Raw genomic sequence first — 27664 nt, forward strand, 5'->3', positions numbered from 1 at the left:
AAACTGCAGTTTGGAAAGTTTTTAGGTTGGATTACAAAAGAAAGAGATGCAAATCTTTTTTTAAAAATGAGTTCATTTCTTTTTTGCCACCCATTAACTTGTTAGGAAACAAATGTTTCGGAAAAAAATGTAAATGTTAGCAATATTGCTTGGTGATGTAGTGTTTCATTCGCTTCACAGCTTTATATTTATCTAGAGGCAGCATAGCCTACTCAGCTTTTTACTGTCGTTGTGGATGCTCAGTCACAATAATAAGCCTTAGTACATAGGTACAGTTTTGCCAGCCATTGTAATGGGGCCCGTGAGTCAGTTCCTTGTTAGCTGATGCACAATAAGCCCCAGCCTAATGAAGTGTAAACCGGTGATCTGGGAGGCTACGACGGGGGCCAGATGAATATTGCCGGCAGCCTTTGTGTTAGCAGAGAGCTCAATGCTAATGCTATTAGCCAGGAGGTCAGTCCATTTCGCCTCACCCCTGCTCAGTTTATCAGCACTTAATAATGTGGTGCATGTAAGGGCATGGTGTTGAAACAGTGGCTCACACTTTGAGTGTGATATCTCTCCGAGGATGACTAGAGTGAGCAACGGGTTCTCGATGGGCGTGTGGTTTGATTGAGGCTGTGTTGGGATGACCGTAGACCTTTTGCCCTTTACAGGTCTCCTCCGTGTTAAAGGTTTGTCCACTGGAGAGCGTTGCAGAGCTGTTGGGCCTCCATCTGGCCAGCTTCCTCCTGTCTTCTTCTGTGTTCATTAACAGTCCATTTGTTGCTCCTGAGGAACCTTCCTCTGCTGCTTACTCACTCAGCTCTTCCTAATGCTGCTGATGAGCCTTTAATGTACAGGTGGTCCACTTCATTCAGCCCTATTAAGCCTCAGCACTTTTTGTACTTCTAGTTTCACCATTTTTTTTTAGCTTTTATTATCCATCTCTGATTTTGTTATTTTTCCACTGGCTTAAAGTATTGAAGTTACGGAGCTATTTGGTCAAATATGAATAAATGACTCAGAATTTTAAGAAACATAAACAATGAACTATTTCTGTGTAAAAATGCATGATATGTTAATGTAAGACCCTTTTAGTATTCATAGCAATCCATTTCACCATATGTTAATCCTTATGAATACATTTTAATGCATATATAATGCATTAACTAATTGTTATTCAGATAAAGTGCTATTATTTCATGATAGTTCTTTTCTGATGTTCATGTGACGTGTCCTGGCGTGTTTGCTTGCATATCTGTGCACAAACACACAAATTAACCCTTAGCATGTTTCTCTTCTAGCCAACGCCGGGGCCTGTTTTCCTAAGCAAGGTAACTCACCGGGCAAATGGCTCCATGCTCGTTTATCACTCTTTAAGTTCATTCATTTTTACAGTCATATATATTTTTTGTGTGTAACCATGCCATCTCCTATCGGCTGTCACCCTTCCCTTCCTGTGTGCCTTTCACTCTGGGCTGTGTTGTCTGTCAGTTAGAGCGCTGATAAAAGGCCAAAGACTGTCAGTGATGTGCCTCCTCAAAAATGGACAGTGGAATTTGTAACCTCAAGACAAGAGACAGTGAGAATATGTAGAAAAAGTGGCAGATGGTGTCAAGGGATGGAATGAAAGTTCAGATCGATGGACAAGAGTCAGGGAGAAATAGCGAGAACAAGGGCATACTGTAATTGAAAAAAGTGTTCCTTCATGTTCCCAACTGACTTTCAGTCAACTCAATTTTCACTACTTTGTTTTTCTCTGTTTCCTAAGAAAACAATGAAAGCCACTTAAAGTGACAAGCAGCCATATCACAATGGAATATCCAGCAAGACCAATTCAGTTTAAGCCTTTTCCTTTGATCTATTGTGGAAGCATGTTACTTTTCTCATTTTTCTTCCCTTCAGAACTTGAAATCAATAATTCTGCAGGGAACCGCTCCATCCTGGTGGCAAATAGTCTAACATCCCATCCAATTCCTCTGTCTCTCCCTCTCTTTTTCCTTCTCTCTCTTGTCCCCTCTGTGCCTTATTTTCCTTCTCATTCCCTCTGCCCCATTTGATTCCACCCGTGTGCCTGCTCTGTGTGTATGTACGTCTCCACCCTGAAATCTTTCTTGCATGCTTGTGTGGGTGGTGATTCACCTCTCTTGCACACTTTCCGTCGTTCCTTCTTTTCTTCCTTTCCTTTATCCTCCCTTCCGCTCTTCTGTCTGTCCCTCAGATCCCGAGCGTGGTGGCAGTCACATGATCTCGACGGATGACTTGGAGTATCCGCGAGAGTACAGGACCCTGGGGAACAGTGCACGCCGCTTCTCCAATGTGGGCCTGGTGCACACGTCGGAGCACCGTCACACGGTCAGCGCCGCACAGAGCCTGGAGGCCCTGACCAACCTGCATAAGGCCGACATGGAACGCAAGAGGGACGCCTTCATGGATCACCTGAAGAGCAAGTACCAGCAGCAGCAGCAGCAGTTGCAGCATCCACACCACAGCCAACACCACACCCCACCATCTCCCTCACCCTCCCACGCCAGCATGAGGGGTACGTCAGAGCGGTCCGCACGAGAACAGGTACGCAGTCCACCGCCGCATGAGGATTTTTTACCCTAAAAAACTTTCACATCTTTCACAACATCTGACACATTCATTATGTGGGTTTCTTGGCAAAATTGTCAATATTGTCAATTTTTTGACAGAAAAATTACGTCACATGTAGAGACAGAAAGAACACGTACACACTACAATATGTTATTTTCTTCCAGCAGTGCTCTCTGAATCAAAACAATAACAGAAAATGCAGTTTAATGACGTTGTCAAGTGGCGTGGGATCATGGACGTTGTTGTCTTCACCACCAATACACTCATTGCAGTTAGGCTCTAGCGGTTAGGATTTCTCCGATGTTCTTTATTTAAGACGTTTTTACTGGAAGCTAAATTATCCACGGAATTCCCCCCTTCTCCAAAACAAACAGGCTAAATGATTAAAACCGGTAAAAATATTGAATTTAACAGTTTCACGTTAAAAATCAGTGTTCCTCCTACACTGTTCCATTTGTCGGTGGAGGGGCTGCAAACGGAGCTGCTGCCAATATTTGCTCTAATGTTTTCTCAGCTTGTTTCTCTGATGACATAAGATTATAGCATCAAATGACTAAAATTCTTCATCCGGTTAAAATATGTATAATAAATATAAACGTGTATCATTAAAAATTTGGCGTAAAACTGAATAAAAGTCAATTTATGACAACCACAACGCTGATGCATGTACAAAGGGGATATGCTGCCATTGACCTGCGACCAAATGTAATCGACCGTTACCTCAAATAAAATGAAAGATTTCTAGAAGTCTAGTTTTTAGAAATATTTAGGATAAATACACAACTCAACAAAATATCGAACATTTGTCTTGTTGTTTTTAGACATTTTAATGGGGAAATGTTTCATACTTTTTTACCGGTTTGGTTATAGTCATATGTATCGTCAGGCACTGAAACAATCAGAAATATGTAAGGGAAGGCTGTCAGTCAGCCTTTTAACTGTGCTATTAGAGGTCCTCATTTAACTGTCACAGCCAAGCTTCTTTGTTTCTCTGCTGCCAGAACCTGCAGAACTTTACAGACTTTATGCACTGTTGAGGTTGTGAAGGAAGATGGGAAGTCACATACATAAACATATTTATTTTGATTAATTCTTCTTTCCCTCCAAATGCAGTTTATACTTTGACCAGTTTCAAAGCCTTAACAGCTTTCTCAATTACGCACATTCGCATACTGCACTGTGCATAATCACACCCTCGCTTTGTGTGAGCACCACTACTGTGTGAAAAAATGGGGTGAATTCAGTGTAATAGCGCAACAGGAAAGCACATCAGGGGAGAGGGGAGAGAATGAAAGGGAGAGGGAGTGAGTGAGCGAGCAGCAATGGAGGGCGCGTGACAGGCAGGTGGAGTCCATAGTTGCCGTGGCAACCTCTCCCATAAATTGAAAGCAGGGATATCGCGTTGCAAAGGTCAGGTTGTGTAGAGAAGCAGGAATTGTACGATGATAAAGACAGGAGGGATAGAGGAATAATGAGGCAGATAGTAAAAAAAAAAGAAAAGAAAGAAATTGAAGCAGTAGCCAGGAGAGTGGACACATCCTAAAGTGACAGGGTATTTTCACTGCACGGGGGAGGAAGCAGAAGAGCCCAAGATTTCTTGTCATCTCGTGAATGTGCAGAGCATGGACAGCGAGGAGGGAGGGAGGGAGGGAAGGAGGAGCTGGAGAGGAGCGCAGGAGCCAGTCAAGCAGCCCGCTGCTCAATTAGCCAGCACCAGCAGGAGCCAGCCACCCATCTGCGAAGGAGTTAATCGGCTGGTGTTGTAATGAATTAAATAAAGAGTTTCCGCCGCATGTGCTACTGGAGAGCAAGACAGAGAGAGAGACAGAGAGGGAGAGGGAGAGAGAGGTAGACTGAGCGAGGGAGAGGGAGGGAGGGTTAGAGAAGCAGAGGGAGGGAGAGACGGGCAAAAACGCGATGAGGATTCACTGCACCTGACAGACAGCCTGGGATGACTGGAGAGGTGGACAGGCACAGGTGCACTGCAGGTGAGGAGGGACTGGAAGCTTGAAACTGGAAGCTGGAGGCTGTTGCAGAGATGTGTGTGTGTATGTGTGTGTGTATGTACATGGGGGGGATAAGGATGTGCCAGCTGGGATTAGATTCTACGCCTGTTGTGTTTATTGTGGTTGTTGTGGTGACGGTTTGCATATGCTCAGCAGGCTGAGGGGCTATACTGTAAACCTTACACAGAGCATTTTGTGCATCTGGGTGAGCGTTGAATTGCCATGCAGACTAGTGTAGGTGTTTTTAAAGCAGAGAGAGCAAGGGAGAGAGGCTGCTGTAAGGTTGAGACACCCAAATAGACAGGAGGAGGATTGAGAGGGGAAAGAGTAAGAATGGTTGAGAAGTGGGGGCGGAGGTGCAGAAAGGATGACGACATGAGAGAGAGAGACGGGGGGTGGAGAAGGGGTGGTGGTGTGAGTGCAGCCTGCTTTACATGCCGGTCAGGTAATGCAGCGCTACACTCTGCGAGGCTATGTCCAATCTGTTGAAGCTCTGTGGCCAATTCTGAGTTGAGCATACACGCCTGTGTGTAAATTTATACAAGGGTTTCTTTACCTGCATTTAAGCCCTCAGCCCAAAGTTTAATCTGAAATCTCAATCAGTATCACTGTCCTTGGGGACCACAGTATATTTAATTCAACAGGAGGTTCAAAATGACAAGGTGTACATTAGAGCTTAGTAGCAGAGCCTCAGTCAAGAGTTCCGTCTATCATCTGGGATTAGTTCTGAATGAGTTACGGTAGTGTGACAACTATGGACAACATAAAACATGTCTTGAACGTAATGTCTGCACAGATGGATAATTGTTAAGGGGTGGTAACATGCATTGAAATAGGCTCTCTGGAGTTTGCACTCACACCCTCCTAATTGCAGTATTTGCAACTCAAAGTCCAAGTTCAATATATTTGCAGTTGTCAGTGGAGCAACGGTTAAAACAACACGAGCGCGGTGGAGAATGAATGTGTTTGCTTTACCTGAGAACTGTGAGTAAGCCTCATTAAAGCAACAATCAGAGAAACACTGGCAGAGACAGACACACAAGACCACAAATCATTTCTGCACCATTAAAAGCCAACCCTCAGTCATTTAGCTTTGTGGGGAAATAAAATCATTAACGTCTGAACATATCAGCAATTATTTATGATGCAACAATGGTGCCCCTGAGCCCCTATCAGATCAACAGATTGTCAAGGACGACGCTTTACTGACAGAATAAATGACACATGATCAGGTAGTCAAGGCCAACACAAGACCAACCTCACCTCATGTATTATATTGTCCCTGAAAGTGAACAACTTTACCCATGACCTCTCACCCCTGTGTGTTACTGAGAATTAGCTTTCTGACCACTTCAGAGGAAATTCCTTTTATTCAGGTCCCTCATTGTCCTGTGGAAAAAACAGACTTAACCTATTTGACACTTTTTTTGGACCATCAGGGCTTTTTGTAAATGTGTTTATTATTATTATCATCATCATCATCATATTAACCCATAATGGAGAATTGTATCCTATAATCCTGCAGGACAGCAATATAGAACAAGTAGCTACGAGACAGAAATTCTCCTCAGCCTCACATCAAAGAGCTGCCTTTTAATAATAATTGCTTTGACATATGTTGGTAGAAATGTATATGCTATGGGGAAAAAGAAGCGTGGGTGGAGATTATGCTCCATATCATTTTAAGTGTCCCACTTGTCTCACTGCCAGCGAGTCTATGCAGATATATGCACTGTTGTTTAATATTTAAATGGCACAGCAACATTATTTGGTGGACAGAATAATAACAAAATGCCCTGAAATAGCTACTACCTTTAATTCAACTGAGTTTTTACAGTATGTCGTAGTAGTTAGAAGAGTTGTTAGGGGTGTCCTAATATTGTTGTCATTCCAACTATTAGTATTATTATACCATGACTATGTTGTGCTTCATCTCCATAATAGTTTTCCACTAATACTACTACCATTAATTATAAGCAGTGTGAGTGTGGGGTGCATTCCCACTGCAAAAGTGACAAAAGTAAGTGTACTCAAAGATTCTAGTATGCATACTAAATCTGCTTAATTTTTGAGTGGGCTATTGCATTACATTTATTCAAAGACATCTGAAGCAGGGGCATGCAAAGACATGCAGTGAGCGGCCCCATTAGCTGAGCAGCAGCAGCTTTAGCGCTTCATTAAGATGTATTGTGTTCACACTGCTATAGTGACATATTAAGTATACTCAAAACTTTCAGTATGTTTACTAATACTTGATTTTTATGTGTCCTGTTGATGTGCTGTATTCTCCCATGATGCAAAAAACAAAGTTACAGGGGGGCTGCTCACGTGTAGATGGTAGAACAGCTATAGAATGCTCCAGGAACAATTCTGAAAACAAAAAATAAAGCCCTTTTTGATGTCCTTTTGGGAAGTCTAATTGACAGTGTGTCATTTCCTGTTAGAATAAAGACTGTATAAAAGAGATGGATGTAGCTTTCAGGTCTGAAAAGAGATGCCAAGTTTCCTAAACTAAACATGCTTCTTCAGGGGCAATTACACTTTTGGCAATTGTTAAGAAGTCAATGAGAAAATTCAGATTTATTACCTCATTAAACATTTTCCGTTTTCTATTTAGTTTATGTTCTTAATCTCTAGCTCTACATTTTCTTCAATACAACTATTGTTCCTTTTGTAAATTATACTCCCATTTAGAGTTAAATAGAGCATAAGGCATGGTATGCTTTGATGCGTGGCTACCTTGAGATTGAAAGGCCGTGCTAGCAAAAGGATAGAGGCTTAGTAATGTGTATCCACTGCACTGTGTACATTGGAATAGTTGTGAACTCATTTTTGGTATTGTCTGTGTCAAAATCTTTGACCCTCTCTCACAGTATGTCTCTTCACTTCAGTAAAGTTATCTGTAATGTTTTGGTCATCTAAAAATGTCAGCATTCTGTTGCACCATGCTAAGATAGATAACTTTATTTATCCCCGAGGGGAAATTAGGTACTGGGTGCTGGCTAACGTTAGTTAGCCAGCACCCAGAGCTCCCCACTCACCCACTGGTAATGGTCCGCCGATTGACTCGCATCAGCCGGTTTCCCCCATAACGTTTAGCTTACAGCAAAGGGTTTTTAAAAAACAAGCCGGCGACAGCCTAAATGCCAAAGTCAACGCTTCAATTCGAAAGACCACAAACCAAAGGGTAACGTCACGGTTGCTACACCCATCTCTTTTATACAGTCTATGGGTATATGTATATGAAGTCGCACTACAGTAAATTTAGAAAAGAGAAAGAAATGGAGGGGGAGAGAAGAGGATACAGTGAAAGAGACTGGCAAAGAATGGCATCAGGGCCAAATGAGGGAACATTTAGTGAAAGATTAGATTACACTAAGGTAATAATCATTTGAAAACGCTCCCTCTAATGCTCGTGTTTACTGAAATAATAATAGGCTTTTGTTGAGACAGTATTAAAATGGAAGGCTGATGATGAAAAACTATCAACTATCATAAATCAGAACTTGCCTGTCACTTTTTTTTTCATCCCTGCTCCCGGAGAATAATGTGGTTCCTGCAGAAGGCAGGCTGAATGGACTGAAAATTGCCTGCAGATAAGAATAAGTACTAGAATAAGAGTTTGGCTTAGAATTAAAATTCATGAACTCTGCCTAGTCTTTTTTTCATTTTCTATGTCTTTTTGAGGTATTTCTGGGCCATCAGTGGCTTGGCCTGGTTTGGACTGAGGGGAAATTTTGTTTTAATGGAAAGCTCACTTCCTGAGGTCTCGGCCAACATGTGAAAGCCTCGAGAGCAGGTGAAAAGGAAGCAGGTGATGTGGCGATTTTCAAATGAAAACAGCACAGGAGGTGGATTGAGAGTGAAAGAGACAGCAGAGGAGTGAGGAGGAGACAGAGCAGTGCCTTGCCTGTGGTAGAGAAGTCTGGGAGAAATGCCAACACCAGAACAACAGAGTGGGCCTCTGTTTGATTCGATTTCACTCTTTTCATTTCCTCCCCTTTGCCAGTTACACTAAACAGTGCAATCTTGTTTCAGGTGTGCTGTAATCCGACACCTGCAAAACACCACCACCCCCTGCATTAACACCAATCATACTTAATGATTGTGGTTAAAATTAGAGGAAGCTGTCAACAATATTAAGGCGTTTCATATATCAACCGCGGATTTCATTACAAGAAAACATTTCAGGAAATGCAACTCATTATGCTTATTGGGAAAGAGGCATTGGATTGGATCACATTTTCGTGTTAAAGCAGCCCTGCATCTCCTCTCCAGCTTGTTCCATGCACCATTTCTTTATGTCAGTGAACTTTTTGAACTATTATTAGGAATGTCAGTATCTAACTTTTCTTTATCTGTCTCCCTCCATTCCCTCCTCCGTCCTTCATGAACTCCACAGCAACAGCCCAACTACTGGAGCTTTAAGGTCAGTGCTGCGTGTCAAAGTGTCCCTGTGGGTTTGTCATTGTCATTGTCTTGTCCATGTGTGTGTGTGTGTGTGTGTGTGTGTGTGATTATGTCAAACTCCTCGGGCATCACCAGCCTATCTACTTGGTCCTCTGGCTTCTGCAACACCCAGCTCTCTTGGCATCTCTTAGCTCTGCGGGCAGTGCATGTGTTTGTGATGTGTGTAGGTGGCAGGGGTGGCAACAGCTTAAACTTTTCCGGCTCCATTTAATCTGCAAAAGACGATTCTCTGTGGATTTATGATACCTCAGACAGCTTGCATTAATGGTTAGAAGCCATGTGACCTCGCTGAAGTATTACTCAGACTGACTGAGACATTAAGAAGACATTTCAGACGTGCCACTGAGGCATTACTGAAATAATACTTTGACATCAGCACAGAGGCTTGAGTCATGGCTGGCCTGCAGAATATGTTTCATCCACAGGTCTGAGAGAGGAATTATGGGCTAAATATACAGGAGAAGGCCAGTATCATGATGTATTGAAAGTGTTTATCACATATGCTGAATTTAAAGTTGAGCCCATTTGTTAGCTGATGTGCACTGAAATGTGTCTTATTTTGTAGAGGCATTACACTGCACAAAGGAAGGCAAGGAGGTGTATAAACTAAAAAGACCAAGTTAAGGAACTTATTGATGTGTGTATGAGGCAGGAGCCCAGGGCTTATCTGCGGTGTAGTCTTCCCTGAATCCCTGCTTACAATATCATTTGGACAGGTTGGAAAGGTCACTGAATATCAATAGCCATATGCCCTGACCCATAGGGAAGGCTAAGCAATTTATCCCTCACTCCCACAAGTACTTATCAAGAGTGATATGAAATAGAATTTAGAGCCTTGTCTATGACATAAATCTGTTACACAACATGACCAAATGATTTTAAGTCTGCAGGACGTGATTTGCAAAACCCATCTCCAGCTTCACTGAAAATGTTGAAAAGCTGAGCTTTAAAATAGCAGAGCTGCAATTAACGATTATTTTTAATATCGATTCATCCTTGGATTTCTTTACTTTTTTCCGACCAACAGTCTGAAGCTATTCATTTTACAACGACATTGAACAGAGATCCCTTCTTTTAACTTTCTTTTATCATAAGGTATCTATTAATATTTAATATGTTGCTGGGTTTTATCATCCATCATTGGCCGTTTGATATATTTTTTACTATTTTTTATCCTCCAGTGTTTTATAATTTCATGATCTCACTTTTTTTTTTTTTTTTTGATTTTTAATTTATTACTGTTATTGTTGTTCTTCACTTTTAGCTGATTTTTTCCTTGAAAAGCACTTTGTAACCTTGTTAGGAAATGTGCTTTAGAAATAAAGTTAATTATTATTAGTAATAGTATTGTAGAAAAACAGAAAATATCCTCACTTTAGAAGCTGTAAGAAAATAATTATTTTGTGGCTGAAACTATTCATTGATTACCAAAAAAGTTGACTAACCAAATAATTGTTGCAGCTCTAAAAAAAAAAAAAGATGCTACTATGTTTCTTATATTTGCTGCCTTACAGTTCTTCGCACAGTAAGTTTACACTTGATGTTGCTCTGTCAGCCAAAAAAAGTGCATCCTGTGAGGAAGTTTAATCACACAGTGAGAGTGAGAGTTACAATGTATTTATTGGCTTCTCAAGGTGCTGCAGCTGTAATAAAACGTAGAATGAAACAACCAAAATGATCCAAGTGGTAACAGATCTAAAGACATTTGCTTTCATCACTTTAGCTGAGACCTTTTATGTTGACACATCATCTGCTTCATTTTGCAGTAAAGCTTCTGAAAGCCCCGTCCCACTCCCTCATCCCACCTGCTCTAATCTAAACTTGACTTTTTCCCTTCTCTTTCGCCTGCCTACTGAAAATAAACACTGAATCAGGATTGCACTAAATTCATTTTTAACCTGTGAAACAAATATGGATTCCAAGAATGTTATCAGACTAATGAATTATGTATGCACACTTTTATTGACAAAAATGGGTTAGGGTTAGGGTTGTAACAATGGAGGTGACAATGTAGCAATGCACAGTTAAATGAGTATCTAATAGGGCTGGGTTTAAAAAAACAATTCCTGATTCAAAATATTTTTTTATTTGTACTGATTCATAAAAAGAATAGAAAATATCTTCTTGGTAACATACCATATCAAACTGGAAGACCTGAGAAAGCCGTAGGTGCCGATCATACCACGCTAGCTTGAAAGGGGGTTAAATAACGGTCCAAAGTTAGGCTCAGTTTTGGCAAGAGGGAAAAACCGACAGGATTCGTTCTCCGAGAATCTCTTTTATATCTAAGCAACACTGGTTTGTAACTTAAATATCCCCAATCATATTGGTACCTTGTGATTCAGAATTGAATTATGTATCGTGATACATCCTATTGTGAGGTTGAAGACCCTAGTATCTAAAAGCAAAAGGTCTGCAATATCTTGATTCCCGCCATGCTTTCATGCTACTGTTTCTCTTTTTTCTAAGGTAAAAAGAGAATCACTTCCAGTAATCTCAGCCATTATCCCCCGTCTCGAAGGGAAGGACATTCTTCTCCCTCTCCTTCTGAGCAAACCGACACACAATTCACAGCAATTTGGCTAAGCATTTGTACCGCGCATTGATGACTCCAGGTATTATGAAGAGAATGGACTCTAGGGGATTCTGGGGTTGTGTGTCCAGACAGAAGATTGTCCAGAGAGTTGGATGGGGAAGAGAAATAATGATAATGGGAGAAGAGCAAGTAGAGGCAAAATGATGTGGGAGACGAATCGATTCTAGGGAGCTGTTTTTTTCTCCATTTTCTAAAAGTGAGAGCTGTAAACTTCTTTTGTGTTGAAAAAAAAATCCAGTTATAATAGGTAGAGGGGGAAAATGCAGACTCAGAAGCTTCAAATGCAGACAGCAACGGCACATTCAAGGCACCTGGAATGCGGCTTTGCCCTCTGCCTGATCAGTGAGAGATGGGGGGAAGAAAGAAGGAGCAGAAAATAGACAACAGGAGGCAAGCTTTTGAGGAAGAGAAAGATCTCATTAGAAGGAGAAAGAAAAGAAGCTGAAGGGAAACAAATAATGGAAGAGATGTGCTTAAGGTGTGGGGATTGTGATATTGACCAATTAACACCTGTCTGTCAAGTAACACCCTGGAGCCATACACTTTATTGTCATTTCACACACATCAAGTCTGTCTCTGACATTTCTGGTTGACATATATTCTCTCTTCGTTCAAGTCAATCACAATGTCATATTGCTTAAAAGGGAAACTGCTCCATTCAGGGAAGATATCAGAGAAGAGCCGAGCAGCAGCAATTGTGCGGTCAGCTTACCTGTTGACTGCAGCACTTTCATGTTTAGTACCACTTACCAAACCACAACCCCAGACAGTTACGGACTTGCTAGTATATACATTTTTTAAGGCAAAGGGATTTATCCCTATTTGTTATTTTTCTTGATGTTTTGCTGAAATCTCTCATTTTGAATTTGCACTACACATTTATTTTAATATTGTCTATTGTGTTGACTCACACTACATATTTCAACTTGCCTTTCTGCATCGTCAGAACCTGCAACTTCTATGCTCACGCTGCGTGGGTGTTCATACCGAATGTAAAGACAGGTCCTCTGGTCATGTCTTTGTTCATTGACAATTCCAAAAAGTTGATTCGGACAAGATGGCTGCATCCTCAACAACATTGAGAGAACAAGAAAAAGCTAGCATTGCTTGGTGCATTTCCACTATGAGTGGAACGTAAGGATGGCTGAAAGAGAAGTTTGAAGCTTTTTTTACAACAGCCTAAAATTAATCGTTCATCAATTTTTTATTGTAATGTGTGCACTTTATCTGATGTAGATGGGCATGTGCAGTTAATGGATGAATATACTGTATTTGTTGTCTGTTTTTATCGCAGATACTGTGATGCACAAAGGAACTATCCTACTAGGACGGTAAAGTCTAGCTTATCAGTTTTCAAGCCTTTCATTAGATAGGACAGAGAGGAAATGGAGTGAGAGAGAGAGGGGGAGACATGCAGCAAGGGACCACAGGTCGGGGTCGAACCCACGCCCCTTGCCTCGAGGACCTTCAGCCTCTTTACATGGGGCGACTGTTCTAAGCACTGTGCCACCGGCCGTCCCCTAGCTGTCTTTATAGGTTAAATGTGTACTTCTTACAACATTTAAAAAGCCTCAAAGCGGTATATACAGATGTTTACACTCGTTCTCCTGTTGTTACTTTGCATCTTTCACCAAAACATTCTGTGGGTGAACTGCAAAATCAAATTGACATTCATATTGAAGAGAAGCTAAAAAAAAGGTCTCTGTTGCCCATTGTCTAAGGTTAAGAAGTTTGCAGACTAAGTAAGACAACATTGAACTTTCAAATAGAGTTGGATGAAATATGAACTCTCAACCATAAAAATCCATTTACAATCACTTGACCTTAAAACAGAGCATTCCAGTGCATTTATGTGTGTGTGGATGTGTTAAATGTGAGTGTGAAACAAGAAAAAAAACATTGTGGGTGGTTGCATTGAGTTTAATGCTGTTTGCAGCCTAAGGTCTGTTGTCAGGCTGCACTTCGTTCGCTTCTCTTGCCTGTAAGATCATACTGTTCCCTACTTGTTCCTCTCTTCCGCCATGCCCTTTTAACAGTGTAGAGTTCTCGACAGTAATTGAGTGTTGTTGAAAAAGTCTGGATCACTCTGAAAGAAAAGGTGGTGGGGGGGGGGGGGGGTCTACCAAGGTAGAACCGGTTTTCCTCAAGGAGGCTGTGAACACCATCATGTATAACACTGGCATGTCTAGCGGGACCAGATGCATGACCAGATGGTATGTTCGCATATAATATTTACAATGCAAAATTACTGCGAGAGATATTTTCAGATTTCATACAACATAAACCACCAATATGGAAGTCATTCTTTGTAGCCTGTTCTAACAAGGCAAGCTAACTAAGAGCATAGATAACAACAGCTGCTGTGACCTAACACACATTCATACAGCAGGGTTTCGTTATCTTGTTCAGCAACAGTTGTAGAAGTTGTCGAGAGAGTAGGACATTACTCATTCATGTACCTTTTTTTTTTTTAGTTGGTTCAGAAAATCTAAATTTTAGTCTGCAAACACTGTGAGACACAAGCTTAGTCATGGAGCATCCGTTTTCAATTCCCATGTCCTTTTCTTAGAAAGCTACAACAAGGTTGTTTAACCTTGAAATTAAATTCTCACATGCACCAGTAGAATGACTCAAGATTTTGAAACCGAGATGAGTCCCTCTCAGCCGTGCAGGAAAAACATGAACAGATACCCTCAGAATAAATCTCTTTTGACATGTCTTTGGTCTTTTCAGACATTCCCATTCATACTGAAAGCTGTTATTGCAATTCTATGCTAGATACATCTCTGGGTGTTACTTCTCCTGAATAATAGTGTTGGGCTCAGGCAGCTGGTTCCACTACAGACCCGGTTCCAAGTTGGGGAAATACCTGTAATTTGATGAGTAAAACAAATGTCTCATCAAATCTTTTATCAACTTAGCAACATGAACATTGAAAAGATAATATGTAGCCCACTGACTGTCTTGAAATGATTTAGTTTTAATTTGCTGAGAATTAAATGAGAATATTGAGTTAGAGGATGAGGTTGATACCACTCTCATATCTGTACAGTAAATATGAAGCTCCGGTGGGCAGACGGTTAGCTTAGCTTGGAGGATGTAGTCTGTCTCTGTCCAAAGGTACGAACGCAGCATCTCTAAAGCAAACTAATTTACATCATTGTTTGTTCAAGCCTTACGTGTAAAAAATTTAAATTAGCTGGAGTCTCTGCCGGTTGCCTATAGAGACTCCAGGAAGTCTATTGCTCCCAAAATAGTCTGTTTTTATATTTGGAAAGTGCCAGGCTAGCTGTTTTCCGACTGCTTCCATTATTTCTGCTAAGATAAGCTAACCAACTGCTTGATATAACTTTACTGTACAGACATGAGAGAGGTGTTAATCTTGTCTTTGTGGTAAGAAAGCGAAGTTTCAAACTATTCCTTTGAATATGAAGTTAACTTTTTCTTCCTAAAAGTGGTGAAATCTACGCAGAATTAAAAGAAGGGATCCAAAGAGGACATAATCCATTAAGAGGAAGACAATATAAAATGCTATCCAACCCTGTAACCTTAGTACTTAGCTAGTTCATTCTGCAATAACAGTACTGCGTCTAACCCTCCTAATGTCTTTCATATCTAACTGTAGCTGGTGAGAATATGACACACTGCAGTACGTGCTGTTCCTCTGTGCTGCTGTTGTTGTTCAGTGTGGTCACAGTTTAGATAAATGGCCCTATTAGAAAACATGGTGGGGGTTATCTGTCAGCATCACCGTCCCTCTGTATGCTCAGACACTGTCTGCCACCACTATCACTGGACACCACCACTATCATCCTGTGTGTGAGGGTGTTTCCTACTGAATTATGTATGATAGTGACAGAAGTGAGGATCGTTTTGTCAGTCATGATGGGGGTTTGTAGCCTTATATATGCACATGATAGCATAGTAGTCAGTTTAAAGACTGTAACCAGTTATAGTAGTAGTTACATGTCGATACGGCTCATTTACTTTAGTTTACTGTAGCAAGATAACTTGATCATTTGATTGCTTGATTGAGGTTAAATCAGCAACAATCATTAAACTTACAGATGAATTAGTTACACGATTAATTGGTATTGATTTATCAAGCAGCAAGACTTGGAGAGGTGCATGTCCAGATGTTGGGCTTTATCCCTCCACTTGCTCCTTTTCCCCTATCTGTGTGTTAGCGTTCTCAGCAGCCTATCCCAGCGCTGTTCTTCCATTGAGCCAGACTAATTAGCACTGATGGGAATGTCATTTTGCAGGTGTGAACAAAAATTTTGGACTGGTTGCATTAATAGAAATATACCTACAGTATTTATTCTCCGATTTATATCTTTGTAAGCTGAATTACTTTGGTACTTTGACTGTTGGTCATACAAAGCAATCAATTTGAAGATGCCTGCGTGGGTTATGGGAAATCGAGATCCATGCTGCAGTTTGTCTCACGTAGAAAAGCGAGAGAAGGAAGTCCTCAGAAAGGATGTGTTCAAGGTGCAAAGATGGGGACACAGATACTGTACTGTGGCTAAGAACGTATCTGCCTCTGCCATCCAAACAACAAGCAGACAGCATTCTGGGAGCTCATTACCGCAGCCTCTGAGCTGGAGGAGACGCTACAGCAGTGGAGGATAAGGGAGCCAGTTCAGTGGGCTCAGCCCCAGCTGCACTAACAGTCTCTCAATGAGAGACGCCTGGGCATAGGCCAGCAGGATAAACCAACAGTGACAGCCTGGGATTTGCATGAGCTTGTACTCCCATCCCACAAGCACTCATTTAAAGTTTGTAGCAACACAGGGACAGTTTGGTTTGGATCCAGGCGTGCAGGAGGTGTGCAAATTCGAGAATACATGACATAACTTATGCTGAGCTGGAGCACAGTTTCCGGCTTATACTTGCTCCATGCCCACCGTAGGTGATTCATTGAGGCTTATGCCCTGGAGTGCTATGCCTCTTGAGAACAACTGTATATTGTGCTGTTGTCAGATACTGTGACGCTGATGATTCTTAGTGAATGGCTGGTAGCTAAACCATTGTCAGGGTCTCGTTAATCTTGTTATGTGGTTGATTGTGTGGTGTCTCATTGTGTGCTCACTGTCTCTTTTCCGGTTGGGTTTACTCCGCCGGCCCTGTCCAATCCATTCTCTCTGCCTTGATTTCACCTCTCAGTCAATGAATGTGTGTCTCCATGTCTTCTTCTCCCTCTGCAGAGCCGCAGTCCACGGCATTCCCAGTCTACCCAGTCTGGGCTTGCCGACCAGGCCGCCAAGCTCTCCTTTGCCTCAGCTGAATCCCTGGAGACCATGTCAGAAGCCGACATCCCCATTGGGTTCAACCGGATGAACCGTTTTCGCCAGAGCCTGCCGCTGTCCCGCTCTGCCAGCCAGAATAAGCTACGATCTCCAGGTTAAGATCTGAAGTATTGCTGGCAGGCTCTGACAAAACATACCGGTTGGATTTGAATCAGATTTACGTAATTTGTCGTGTACCATTGTGCTTACACTGAATGGGAGAAAGTGTTCTCTCACCTCATTTATCATAAAAAGTATTGTTGGTTTAATTTTCTCTGGAATTATTAAAACATACTATTTTAGTCTAGGTAATTTTTATGGTGTATTTGACTTTAATACTGCACGCCTGTGTTAATCAGGATATCTTTTTGTGCAAGAGTAAACAGCAGTTTTGAGGATAGGTTTACTACAAAGGGGCCTTGGGAGTGTAGAGCGGATTAGTGAGGCTGGTCTAGACCAAGGAGAGGTGTTACGTTAGGTACAGTGAGATTAGTGGCTGTAAAAACTACAGAGGCAGTGACTGATGTAGGCCATTTTTGAATGAGATCAGAGCAGCTGAGCAGCATCACAAGCTCCCAATCTCTCCTCCATGTCTCTTTAACTAACCACTTTGTTTTCTTCTCTCCCCAACTCGTCTGCAATATCTCACCTATTTTGCTTGACTTTTAATCACTGGTCTTTCTTTGCTTTGTTTGTTCTTTTTGTTTGTCCCACGGGTGTATGAAGATGAATATTCAGGTTAGTCAGGCGTCAGACGCATCTTTACCTTTAAAATCAAGGGTTGCAGCATCTGACAAAGTTTTCCATGAAGTGGGAATGTTTTGGGGGTAATTTACTATCCATTACTGCAATTTTATTATTAGGAAGTCAAAGTTGTAAAGAAAAGTAGCAGCAAAAATACCACTTGCCTTAAACGTGCACCTTTGCATCAGCTGTGAATTCATGCTGATATCTGATGATCAAAATAATCATCTGGATCTCATATACCAAGAAGCAGAACATTTTGATCACAATTGATAACACTAAAAACTGCTACAATATTTGACTTTGAGTATTCCATTGTTAGTTATTCTTTCCATCCACAAAAGCCGTCACCTTTTGACTCAACCATCTCTCCCTTGTCTCTCTATTTTAGGCGTGCTGTTCCTGCAGTACGGAGATGAGACGCGTCGGGTTCACATCACCCACGAGCTGAGCAGCCTGGACACACTGCACGCTCTCATTGTGCACATGTTCCCTCAGAAGTTGACAGCTGGTATGCTGAAGTCACCAAACACGGCCATCTTGATCAAGGACGAGGCGCGCAACGTCTTCTACGAGCTAGAGGATGTCCGGGACATCCAGGACCGCAGCATCATCAAGATTTACCGCAAAGAGCCCATCTACGCTTCCTACCCTGCTGCTGCACACCTGTCTAACGGAGACCTGAGGGTGAGGAGACGGGAGCTGTGGGAGTGGGGAGGTGAAGAGGTCAAACTGGGTTGTTCCAGAGAAAGAATGACGTCTGATCTCCTGCTAGTCTGATGTTTGACAAGTGCGCTGTCAGTGAGAACCGCTATAATGCTCTGCCTCTAGTATAATATATATTATCTAGTATAATTCTTTGGCGAGGTAATAGTGTTTTTTATATTTCAGTGCTAACTTTGACAGGCTGTTACGGTGTATGTGGGTTAGTACTTTAACAGGTATTCCTCCTGGAAATGTATTTTCTCTTCTTCAAGTAGGCCATCTGTTGCTGTGCAGACACCAGAGAACAATGTTCCTCTGTGAAATGAGCATATTTTAACATCCTAAGCTATTTACGCTTCAGTGAAGATCAAGGAAGCCTGAGGGAGACCTTTTTTTTATTATTATTTTATATATAACCGTGCTTACCATCTGCAGTAATCACACAATACTGAGAAATCAACTGCTATTAACCATGCAAACAGGCAGTGAAAAACGATTATGCCTGTGTATGTTGTGAGTGCATGTACTGCGCTGCATGTTTTATGTTTATGCATTCTTACATGCTTGTTTGTGCCTATCTGTGCGAGAAACAGGAAAGGAGGAAGAGAGACAGCTGACCAGCACCCATACATTTCTAAAGCACATTTATAGTTTAAACACTTAAAGACTTACACAAACACAGGCATAATTTTAAACAACACATTTAATCTGGCAACTGTGACTAAATGTTGGCTGCATCTTAACAAGTATCTTACAGTAAACTTGCTCCTTTGCATGTCGCATCTGGAGCTGTCTTGTGGCACAACTTGAGGCCTAAGGTGTGTTTTTTTCTGTTTGCTTGTTTAAGTTGTATCCTTACAGTTTATGCGACCCCATAACAGCTCTGCAGCACAAATTCATTAATCACACTCCAGTGTTTTCTGTGTATTACATGGCGCCACATGACAAGGTTAGCTAGGATGCTCAGAAGATGCAGAAGAAGTGCAGATGCGGAAGACTTTCAGACAGAGGGTGAATAGAGGTATATTCAGACAGACAGTATGAGAAAAATCATATGTTTTGGATCGTTAAAGCATGTAAATATGTTCTAGTAGGAACCAAAATATAAGTATGACGTGAAAATGAGTATAATATGTCCTATAAGCAACAAAAATAGTTATGTGACCAGGGAGTATTTTGCTTTTTTTAAAAGTGTAGAAAAAACACAGCATTAAGAAAATAGAGGCAGAGATGTATTTAGAAGACAGCACTGGTGCATGTTTAACAGGAAGAAAGACAAAAATATTGACAGATATATATTTAGTTATCAGTTGTTTAGTATGAACTACCCCCTTGTTGTATGTATGTATTTATTTGTTCCTTTCATGCAAATGCCTATTCATTACAGTGTACACACAATGATCAATTCAATTCACAGTTACAATAATGTTGTAATGTTGTGATCAGCCAATAACGTGGAGACATTTCTTTTCTCCACGGAAAAGACATTCAGTGAACAACAACTGTGACCTCCCAAAAACTTTGGATTATAGCCAGCACAGTTCTTTTTCTTTTATTGGCCTCATTAAAAATAACAGCAACAAGCAATCAAAAACATTTATAGAGAGTAAATTCTGTAATTGGATGTGTAATTGGTCTTCTGAGAAATTTGTCATCTTCTCTTCTCATGTGAAACACAGCGCTCTCATCCATAGGTCTCCATGGTAACCCTCATTCCCGCTTGTTCATTTCAGAGGGAGATGGTGTACTCCTCTCGCGACTCCTCCCCAACTCGCCGCCTCAACACCCTCCCCTCCTCTACGGCCTCGGCATCATCTGGCTCTCCATCGCGCTCACGCCTTTCCTACAGCGGCGGCCGTCCTCCATCCTTTACCGGGTCCCACTCTCAGCATGAACAGCCCCGACATCCCCACCATCCTTCAGCCGGCCACAATGCCAACGCAGGCCTGTCTCCCTCACCCAGCGCAATCCTGGAGCGCCGCGATGTCAAGCCTGATGAAGAAGTTTCTGCAAAAAATATGGCATTGATGAAGAACGAGGGGCTGTATGCAGATCCTTACAGCCTGATGCACGAGGGCCGCCTCAGCATCGCTTCCACCCAGTCGTTAGCTGCTATCGGAGACCCCTTTAGCTTCCCTGTTTCCACTGGCCTGTACCGCCGGGGCTCTGTGCGCTCGCTCAGCACCTACTCAGCCGCAGCTCTTCAAGGGGACCTGGAGGACTCCCTCTACAAGCCTGGAGGTTCGCTCTACACTGACACATACTCCTCAGCCACTCTGGGCATGGGTTTTCGCATGCCGCCTTCATCCCCGCAGAAAATCCCTGACATGCAGCTGAGGGACAGGGACTCGTATTCCAGCTCACCCAGCAGAGCCTCACCTGTCAGGCAGACCTTTCGTAAGGATTCGGCCTCCTCCTCCGTGTTTGTGGAGAGCCCAAAGTCGAGGCCCAGCTCCAGTTCAGAGCCTCTGTGTCTGACAGCCGGGCCAGGGGAAGGCGGCAGAGCCACGCCTGGTTTTGGTTCTTCGATACCTGGACAGGACCCTGACAGCAGCAGGTCAGTACAAGTCTGTGTGATTAATTTCATGGAGGAATGTCCTAAATCGCTTTTTCTCGATCAGCTTCTGAACTGCCAACATTTTTAATGTGTTTCCTGTTTTGTTGTTTCAAACCACAAACACACAATTTTTTTTTTATTTTTTTTTTTTATTGTGACCTACATGATTAAAAGTAGATATTTAAAACCCAGTGTTTCAGAACTGGTCCTTCCTGCAGCAGCCTGCATTCGACTCTGACATTTGGCCCTTTGTTGTGTCTTCTCTCTCTCTCTCTCTCTCTCTCTCTCTCTCTCTCTCTCTCTATCTCTCTCTCTCTCTCTCTCTCTCTCTCTCTCTCTTTCTCTCTCTCTCTCTCCTTGGCTGTCAATCTTGAGCTGTGCTGTCAAATAAAGGCAAATGATGCCAAAAATATACCAAAACAAAAGTTTTTGTGAGATTCCAGGTCCCCGGAGCCGCCACATGGAAATCTTTTAGTATAAATGCCAAATGTGTGTGGTCCGGCGTCTTGACTGGATTGTCTAGAGTGTATGTTACAATTTAAATATGGGAATTCGGTTAAATCTGTTGGTATTTCTGTGGTTTCCAACGTTTTTAAAATCAGTTAAGTTTTGAAAATCCTCTAGCCTGCATATTGCTTTTTTATTCAGCAAAAAAAATATGTTTTTTTGGTCAATTTTCAATTTTGCAGGGATCATCGTCTGGAGCGTATGGAGGCAATGGAGAAGCAGATAGCCAGCCTTACTGGCCTGGTCCAGAGTGTGCTGACCAGAGCACCAGACAGTGACAGCACGTAAGACTCTCCATTATCCCCCATTATCCCTCTGAAATTCACAGACACAGCTCCAGGTCAGATACATAGGCAGCATTATTGACAGGAACAGCAGCGGGCTATTATCAGAGCCATTATCAGCTCCATAGCAGTAAAGTGGTACATGACTTTGTGTGAGAGCACAAGTACAGAGCACTAAACATTAGCTACAGGGCCCAGTGCTATTGATCTATTGATTCACTAGTACATAGATGTGTATGATAGCCTTTCAATAGACTTAAAGTTCCTTATTTACATGGAATATTGTTATCGTGGCACTTCAGCTTCATGAACACAATAAGGGCTCATTTACCAGAAGATAAACTGCTGATAGTGTCCAGTAGTGGTGCTGTTAGCGTTAGCACTGTAATTGCCTTGCCCTGTGGCCGTTGATCCTCAGATGCGGCCTGCTGCGTCTCTGCATGATGGCGGGCTGCCCTCCGGACCAAGGGACGGAGTTCTCACGGCCATTACCTTTTTCTTCCAGCGAGAAGACCGAAACCAACAGCGACGGCTCCGCAACTGGAAGTGAGTACAGCAGCGTAGTTGTGACCCGTGTACCAAAACCGTGTAACACCAGCCTTTTGGCTACTAACATCACTGATCTATTTAGAAATTATTTAAAGGTTTAATTATGTTGAAAACAATGCAATGCTACTTTAAGAGGATAGTGGACACAGTTATGGTGACCTCCTTATTTATCTAAATTTGGCAATGCTCTCACAATGCCAAATAAGAGTAAAGAGTTGTTGCCCATTAGTTCTTGTCTATTTTTTTATTTTTACTGATTTTTAACTTACGAACCAAGAGCTGTAAACATGTAACTTATTGTTTGGGCAGTTTTAAATCAGTGGCTGCTCTGTTGGCTTTCAGACCACAAACAGACCTCACCAGAGCTCTTTTGTAAGCAGATTAAAGCCTCATTTCTATACAGACACCCTTAGTATGATACCTTTAGATCTGTAGGTAACGCTAGATTTATTTCGGGTTCAACATTAAATGTAGGCAGGGTTATTACAGGATGGTAAGAGCCATGGGCACCCTGAGAAACAAGCTGAAAAACCTTTTCATTTGTCACTAATCCATCCAGCTCTCACTGTATTTCCTCTTTGCGACTATGCAGAGAAACGTCTGCACCAATCATGGACTGCACTGTTTCTAGCTCCACCTTATAGTATTGGATCAGTGCACTGTGTATCTCAACAGAGGGGTACCGAAAAAACAGGACCGAATGGAACGGTTCTATTGGCACCATCCACAACTTAGGACAGTGGAAATGCAAAAATAACCCGACTGATGTGTAACCATTTAAGTCTGGTAGTGTTTGATTGACAGCTTCAGCACCTTCACTGAGCTAAGTGAGTGTAAATTATAAAAGGTTCTTACCCATTCATCTCTTTTTTTCCCTTCTCTTTTACTATCTTTTTCTTTCTCCAACTACTGACTTAGAAGAGTTTCATACCAAATAATTCTTCCTTCATCTGAAAACACTGCTAATGATAAATTTGGTCAAATAAACTTTATAGAATCGGGAGAATCTTTATAGAGTTCATGCTTGGGAAAGACACTTTGGATATTTACCTTCTAACAGCTTGGAGCTGAAAGGTGTTAAACCACTTTACTTGTCAGCATAGAATTTATGAAATGCTGATCGTTTTCCAACAGGTGTAGCCGGTGCAAACGTAATTATTTTCTGAATGAAACCCCTTAATCTTCCTGTTTTCATTCTTCTTTCTATTCTTCTTTTTCTATGCTTTTTTTTTCTCCCATGTCCATAATTTTGTAACGCAGTTTTGGCACAAACAACCTTTTCTGTGGCCAGACCTTCATAGGGCCAGTGCAAGGACACAGTAGTCTTTGAAGCTTCCTCACAAATTGATATCCCGCCAAAAGACTAACCAGAGTCATTTTCTCGGGTGTAGTGAATAAAAATACTCTCCAGGATCATAATTTTTGTAAAATATGAACTCTAAAGACTTTCCTCTCCCTCTCTACCATCCCTCTCATCATTCTTTCTATATTCCAGCTGGACGGCTGAAGAAGAAAGGTAGTTGCCATCTCTTACTCTATCGCCCTTTTTATTTCTCCTATCAAACATCCCTCATGGCTCTCTGCTCTCTGTATGGGTGTGTGGTGTTGCTGGGTAGCTGGCGGTGTCTATCCTCACGTTTCCCTCCTGGCTGGTTTCCCGGAGAGCGGACCCCCCCTCGCTCTGTCTGTCTCTACTTTTTGAAATTCTGCTTGGTTATTACCTTTGGGAATTTCAGAAGGTTGTTTTTGTCACAGACTAGGCTTTCATTTGTAAATGTGTATGAGAGTGTGTGTGTCTGTTTGTGTGCGCGCGTGCGTGCAAGAGAGAGAATAGCTGGGGGAGTCAATGGCCATACTCACAAAGCCCTGTGTTCAGATAAGAGCATGGTTTTCCCCCTGTGTGTCACTACTGAATAGACTAATTGCACCTCTATATGGGTTACTAATAGCATAATCTCACACTTCTCCCTGTGGGCTATTAGAGGTTTGTGAATATGACACTTTTTTTGCATTCACACACTGTATTTATTTCACTGTGTGCCCAGATTTTCTATATATGCATATTTCTTTGGTCCTTTATGCTGTGTGTGTGTGTGTGTGTGTGTGTGTGTGTGTGTGTGTCGTGTGTGTGTGTGTTTTTTGTTGTTTGTACTGTCTGTCATACTTATCTGACTGCAAATCTGCCCGGAGCACAGCCCGACAAACTAACCAATTTGTTTCCCAACCACCTCTTGGTGACCCCCTCCCCCCATGTCCTGCTCTGTGATTGGCAGCTCACACACCGTCGGCACCTCTAGCTCTGATGCCGCCGCCACCTTCAAACACAACCCCGGTGAACAGCGCCAACCGCTTGCAGATGCAGCTCCACCTGCACGGCCTGCAGCAGAACGCCACAGACCTGCGGAAACAGCTCAGCCAGCTACGCAAGACACAGGTACATCCAATGAGAAAATAACTTCTTAAAGAGCCTGTTTTATTTACTATTAGTGGTATCTAACCATGCAAATAGTATGAAATATTTGTATAATGGTGTTGATAACGTGTCCACTTTTCCCTGCCATTCGATGTCTTAATAATAATAAAAAACTTTTTGTAGAGCACCTTTAATACAAAATACAGCTCAAAGTTTACATTAAAAACATGAAGAGAAGACAGCCATTGAGAGTATTAAACATGAAACATGCGTATATACTGTAAATAGGCGGCAAACATGAGTAAGGTTGCATAAAAGTAGCTAATATTATTCAGTAAATCATATAATAAACAAGAAAATATAATAAAAAATGCCTTAAAAGGAATAAAATATCTTTAAAATGGTGGGATTAGGTGTTCAAAACATGATTTGTGACGGTGTTTTAAAAAGGCTAGGGTAAAACGATGTGTTTTTAACAGTTTCTTTAAAGGTTTGGACCGAGCCTACATCTCTTATGTTTTTAGGTAAGGAGTTCCACAAATTTGGGAGCATAACCGGAAAAAGATGCATCTCCAATTTTCTTTTGGGTAGGGTTATGGCTCTCTAGCAAGCAAGCAGTAGAGGATCTGAGGGCTCAACGAACTGGTCTTTCTGTACCAAAAGGTTGTGATGAATCATTTTCAGTTGACATGCAAGTCATACAGGATGTTAGACCACATTATGCACTCTACATGTTTTTGCTTTTGTTCCACAAAGTGTAGAAAACATCTCAATTACTCTCCAATATTTGAATTCTTCTATTGTCTACATGCATTCGTTAAATAGCATTTCCATGACGTCAAATGTATACTATACAATAGTTCACACATGTACTGTATGCAGGAGCAGTGGCTTTGATGTTTATTTGATCTACACTTCAGTACTATACCTCCAGTAAAATAACACCTGCAGGTTCACATAGCTGCACTGCATGACACATTGAGGGCATTGTATCTTTTGAGGATTAATAATGAGAGAGAAGGAGTGGCAGATACAAGCTCAGTGGCATTGTATTCTACAGAGACACAGAATGCCACAATGGATGCAGAATCAGATGAAATGCCACAAAGAAGGGTTAAATTAAATGTGGAGATGACGTCCTCATTTATTCCATTTATCGCTGATGCCAGCGATGCCATGGTTACTGCAGGAAGAGATGATGAGTTAAATGCTCTCAGAGGCAGTAGGAGAGGATTGAAGTCTCTTGCAGGGGAAAAGAGAAAGAAGGAGTAATGGGAGCAATAGATGATGGGTATGCAGTAGGGAAGTGGGGACTAACCGGTTTTGCCGTAACCTCGGTTACATAACATCACAGATTCATAATGGTAAGAATTTTAGAATCTGCAATATCTATGGTGTCTTGATTCTTCTATTGTTGCCTTGTGAAAATAAATCCCGCGAGTCAAGTAGTTTGTGTGTGAGCTGAAATCTCCTCACGTAATGTACCGTATGCATGCGCAGTTTGTTTGTTTTGAGTCTTGCCACTCACCTGAAGCGTTGAGAGGAAAAGCTGTAAAGATGTACACTTTACACAGCCTTATTTCCACCAAAAAGCATTAAATCAGCAGTGTGGGAGCATTTTGGATATCTAACCAAATGATGAGGGAGTTGTTGTAGAAGATGCACATCCAAGACTGCTGTCGAACAATTTCCCTCTGGGATTATTGAAGTATTTCTGATTCTGAAACATCTTTGAGATAATAACCCACCCCTTTAACACCTGTTAATGTCCAAGTCAATTAAAAACATTTTTTTAACGAATGAATGTAACGCTACCAAGCTGAGAAAAAACTGTTTAAACACTCCTGGAGTAGTTCACAATGTGTTATTGTTTACTTTATGAATCTTGCAGGAATACGTAGTAGTTACCTGTATGTAACTCCAGTTCTATGCAGAACCCTCTGTTTGTAATATAAAGTTATCTTACATGTTTTATGTGGAGGACCAAAAGAATGTTGTGTGAAAAATACAGTAAAACAAGGACTGGGGTTTTAAATTGGAAACATCTTGTGTCTTTTTACTTCCATAGAGTCCAATAAGAAATTCCCTGATTAATAATCGTGCGAGCCGTGATATCTCCTCTGACAATAATCATGATTTGAAATCATATTGTGACATCCCTTTTGTGTAGTGCTTCTATTTGTTCGCAAGGTTTTTTGGGAGCCAAACAACCAAGGCTGTGCTGTACCCTGAGAGGACAGTTTTGCTGTTTACCTGCATGTGTGACCTCTTCACCCAGACCCATATTGTTGCCCATGGCGATGGCCAGTAGCTTAAATTTTACATGTGGCTCATGAATTATACAGACGGAGCGTGCAGAAGAGACAGGCAACTTGGGGGGGGGGGGCAGGCAACTTGCAAAATGAAAACAAAAAGTCTACAAATGGGTTTTTCTGGATATTTTAAAATACACTGAATTTAGACTGATGCATCCGCAGGATCAGTTTTGGCAGTTTAATGGGGAATACTGAGAAATTGAAAATGTTAGTGATATATTGTTGTCTTGCTTCACTTCCTGGAACATGAGGCTGATCAATTATTCATTTTTCTTGCTTACCAGGTGTCTTCATCTCAGGGAGTTGTATTACATGCAGAAGTCCTGTAGAATATTCCATTTATAACACTGAGAGGGAGCTGAGTTCACGCTCAGTGCGTCTGTCGTGGACAACCTTTGTTCTCCTCGGGGCATCTCGGCTGTCTGTGTTAGGAGAAACATTACATGCATATGCTGATACACAAACACACACACATTACACAGAGATAACTACTTGCTGCACTCACAAACAATGACTTTTAAACACATACACGGTCAAGGATAGAGCTAAATGTTCTTCTGGCATAACAAGACAGAGAAGGTCTTGTAGTAAAACAAGAGGCCACCACCTGTCCCCTAATAAGACAGAACAAAACCAAATCTATAGTT

The 27664-nt window shown here is 41.7% G+C and overlaps 1 protein-coding gene across 1 annotated transcript in view; it reads left to right on the forward strand.

Annotated features, from left to right (window-relative positions):
- Nucleotides 1–2226: 2226 nt before the first annotated feature.
- The window catches only part of srcin1a (SRC kinase signaling inhibitor 1a), a gene marked incomplete at its 5' end in the record, with an annotated part of 31298 nt that continues 5860 nt past the window's right edge, over nt 2227–27664 (forward strand). Inside the window, 8 exons of the mRNA XM_083931471.1 lie at nt 2227–2553; nt 8989–9015; nt 16863–17058; nt 18079–18374; nt 20126–20949; nt 21639–21740; nt 22159–22286; nt 24563–24723. Of these exons, the coding sequence (XP_083787597.1) occupies nt 2227–2553; nt 8989–9015; nt 16863–17058; nt 18079–18374; nt 20126–20949; nt 21639–21740; nt 22159–22286; nt 24563–24723 (2061 nt within the window). The remainder of the gene's footprint in view (nt 2554–8988; nt 9016–16862; nt 17059–18078; nt 18375–20125; nt 20950–21638; nt 21741–22158; nt 22287–24562; nt 24724–27664) is intronic.

The sequence above is a fragment of the Echiichthys vipera genome (assembly GCF_963691815.1).
Source record: "Echiichthys vipera genome assembly, chromosome: 17".
Taxonomy (NCBI): Eukaryota; Metazoa; Chordata; class Actinopteri; order Perciformes; family Trachinidae; genus Echiichthys; species Echiichthys vipera.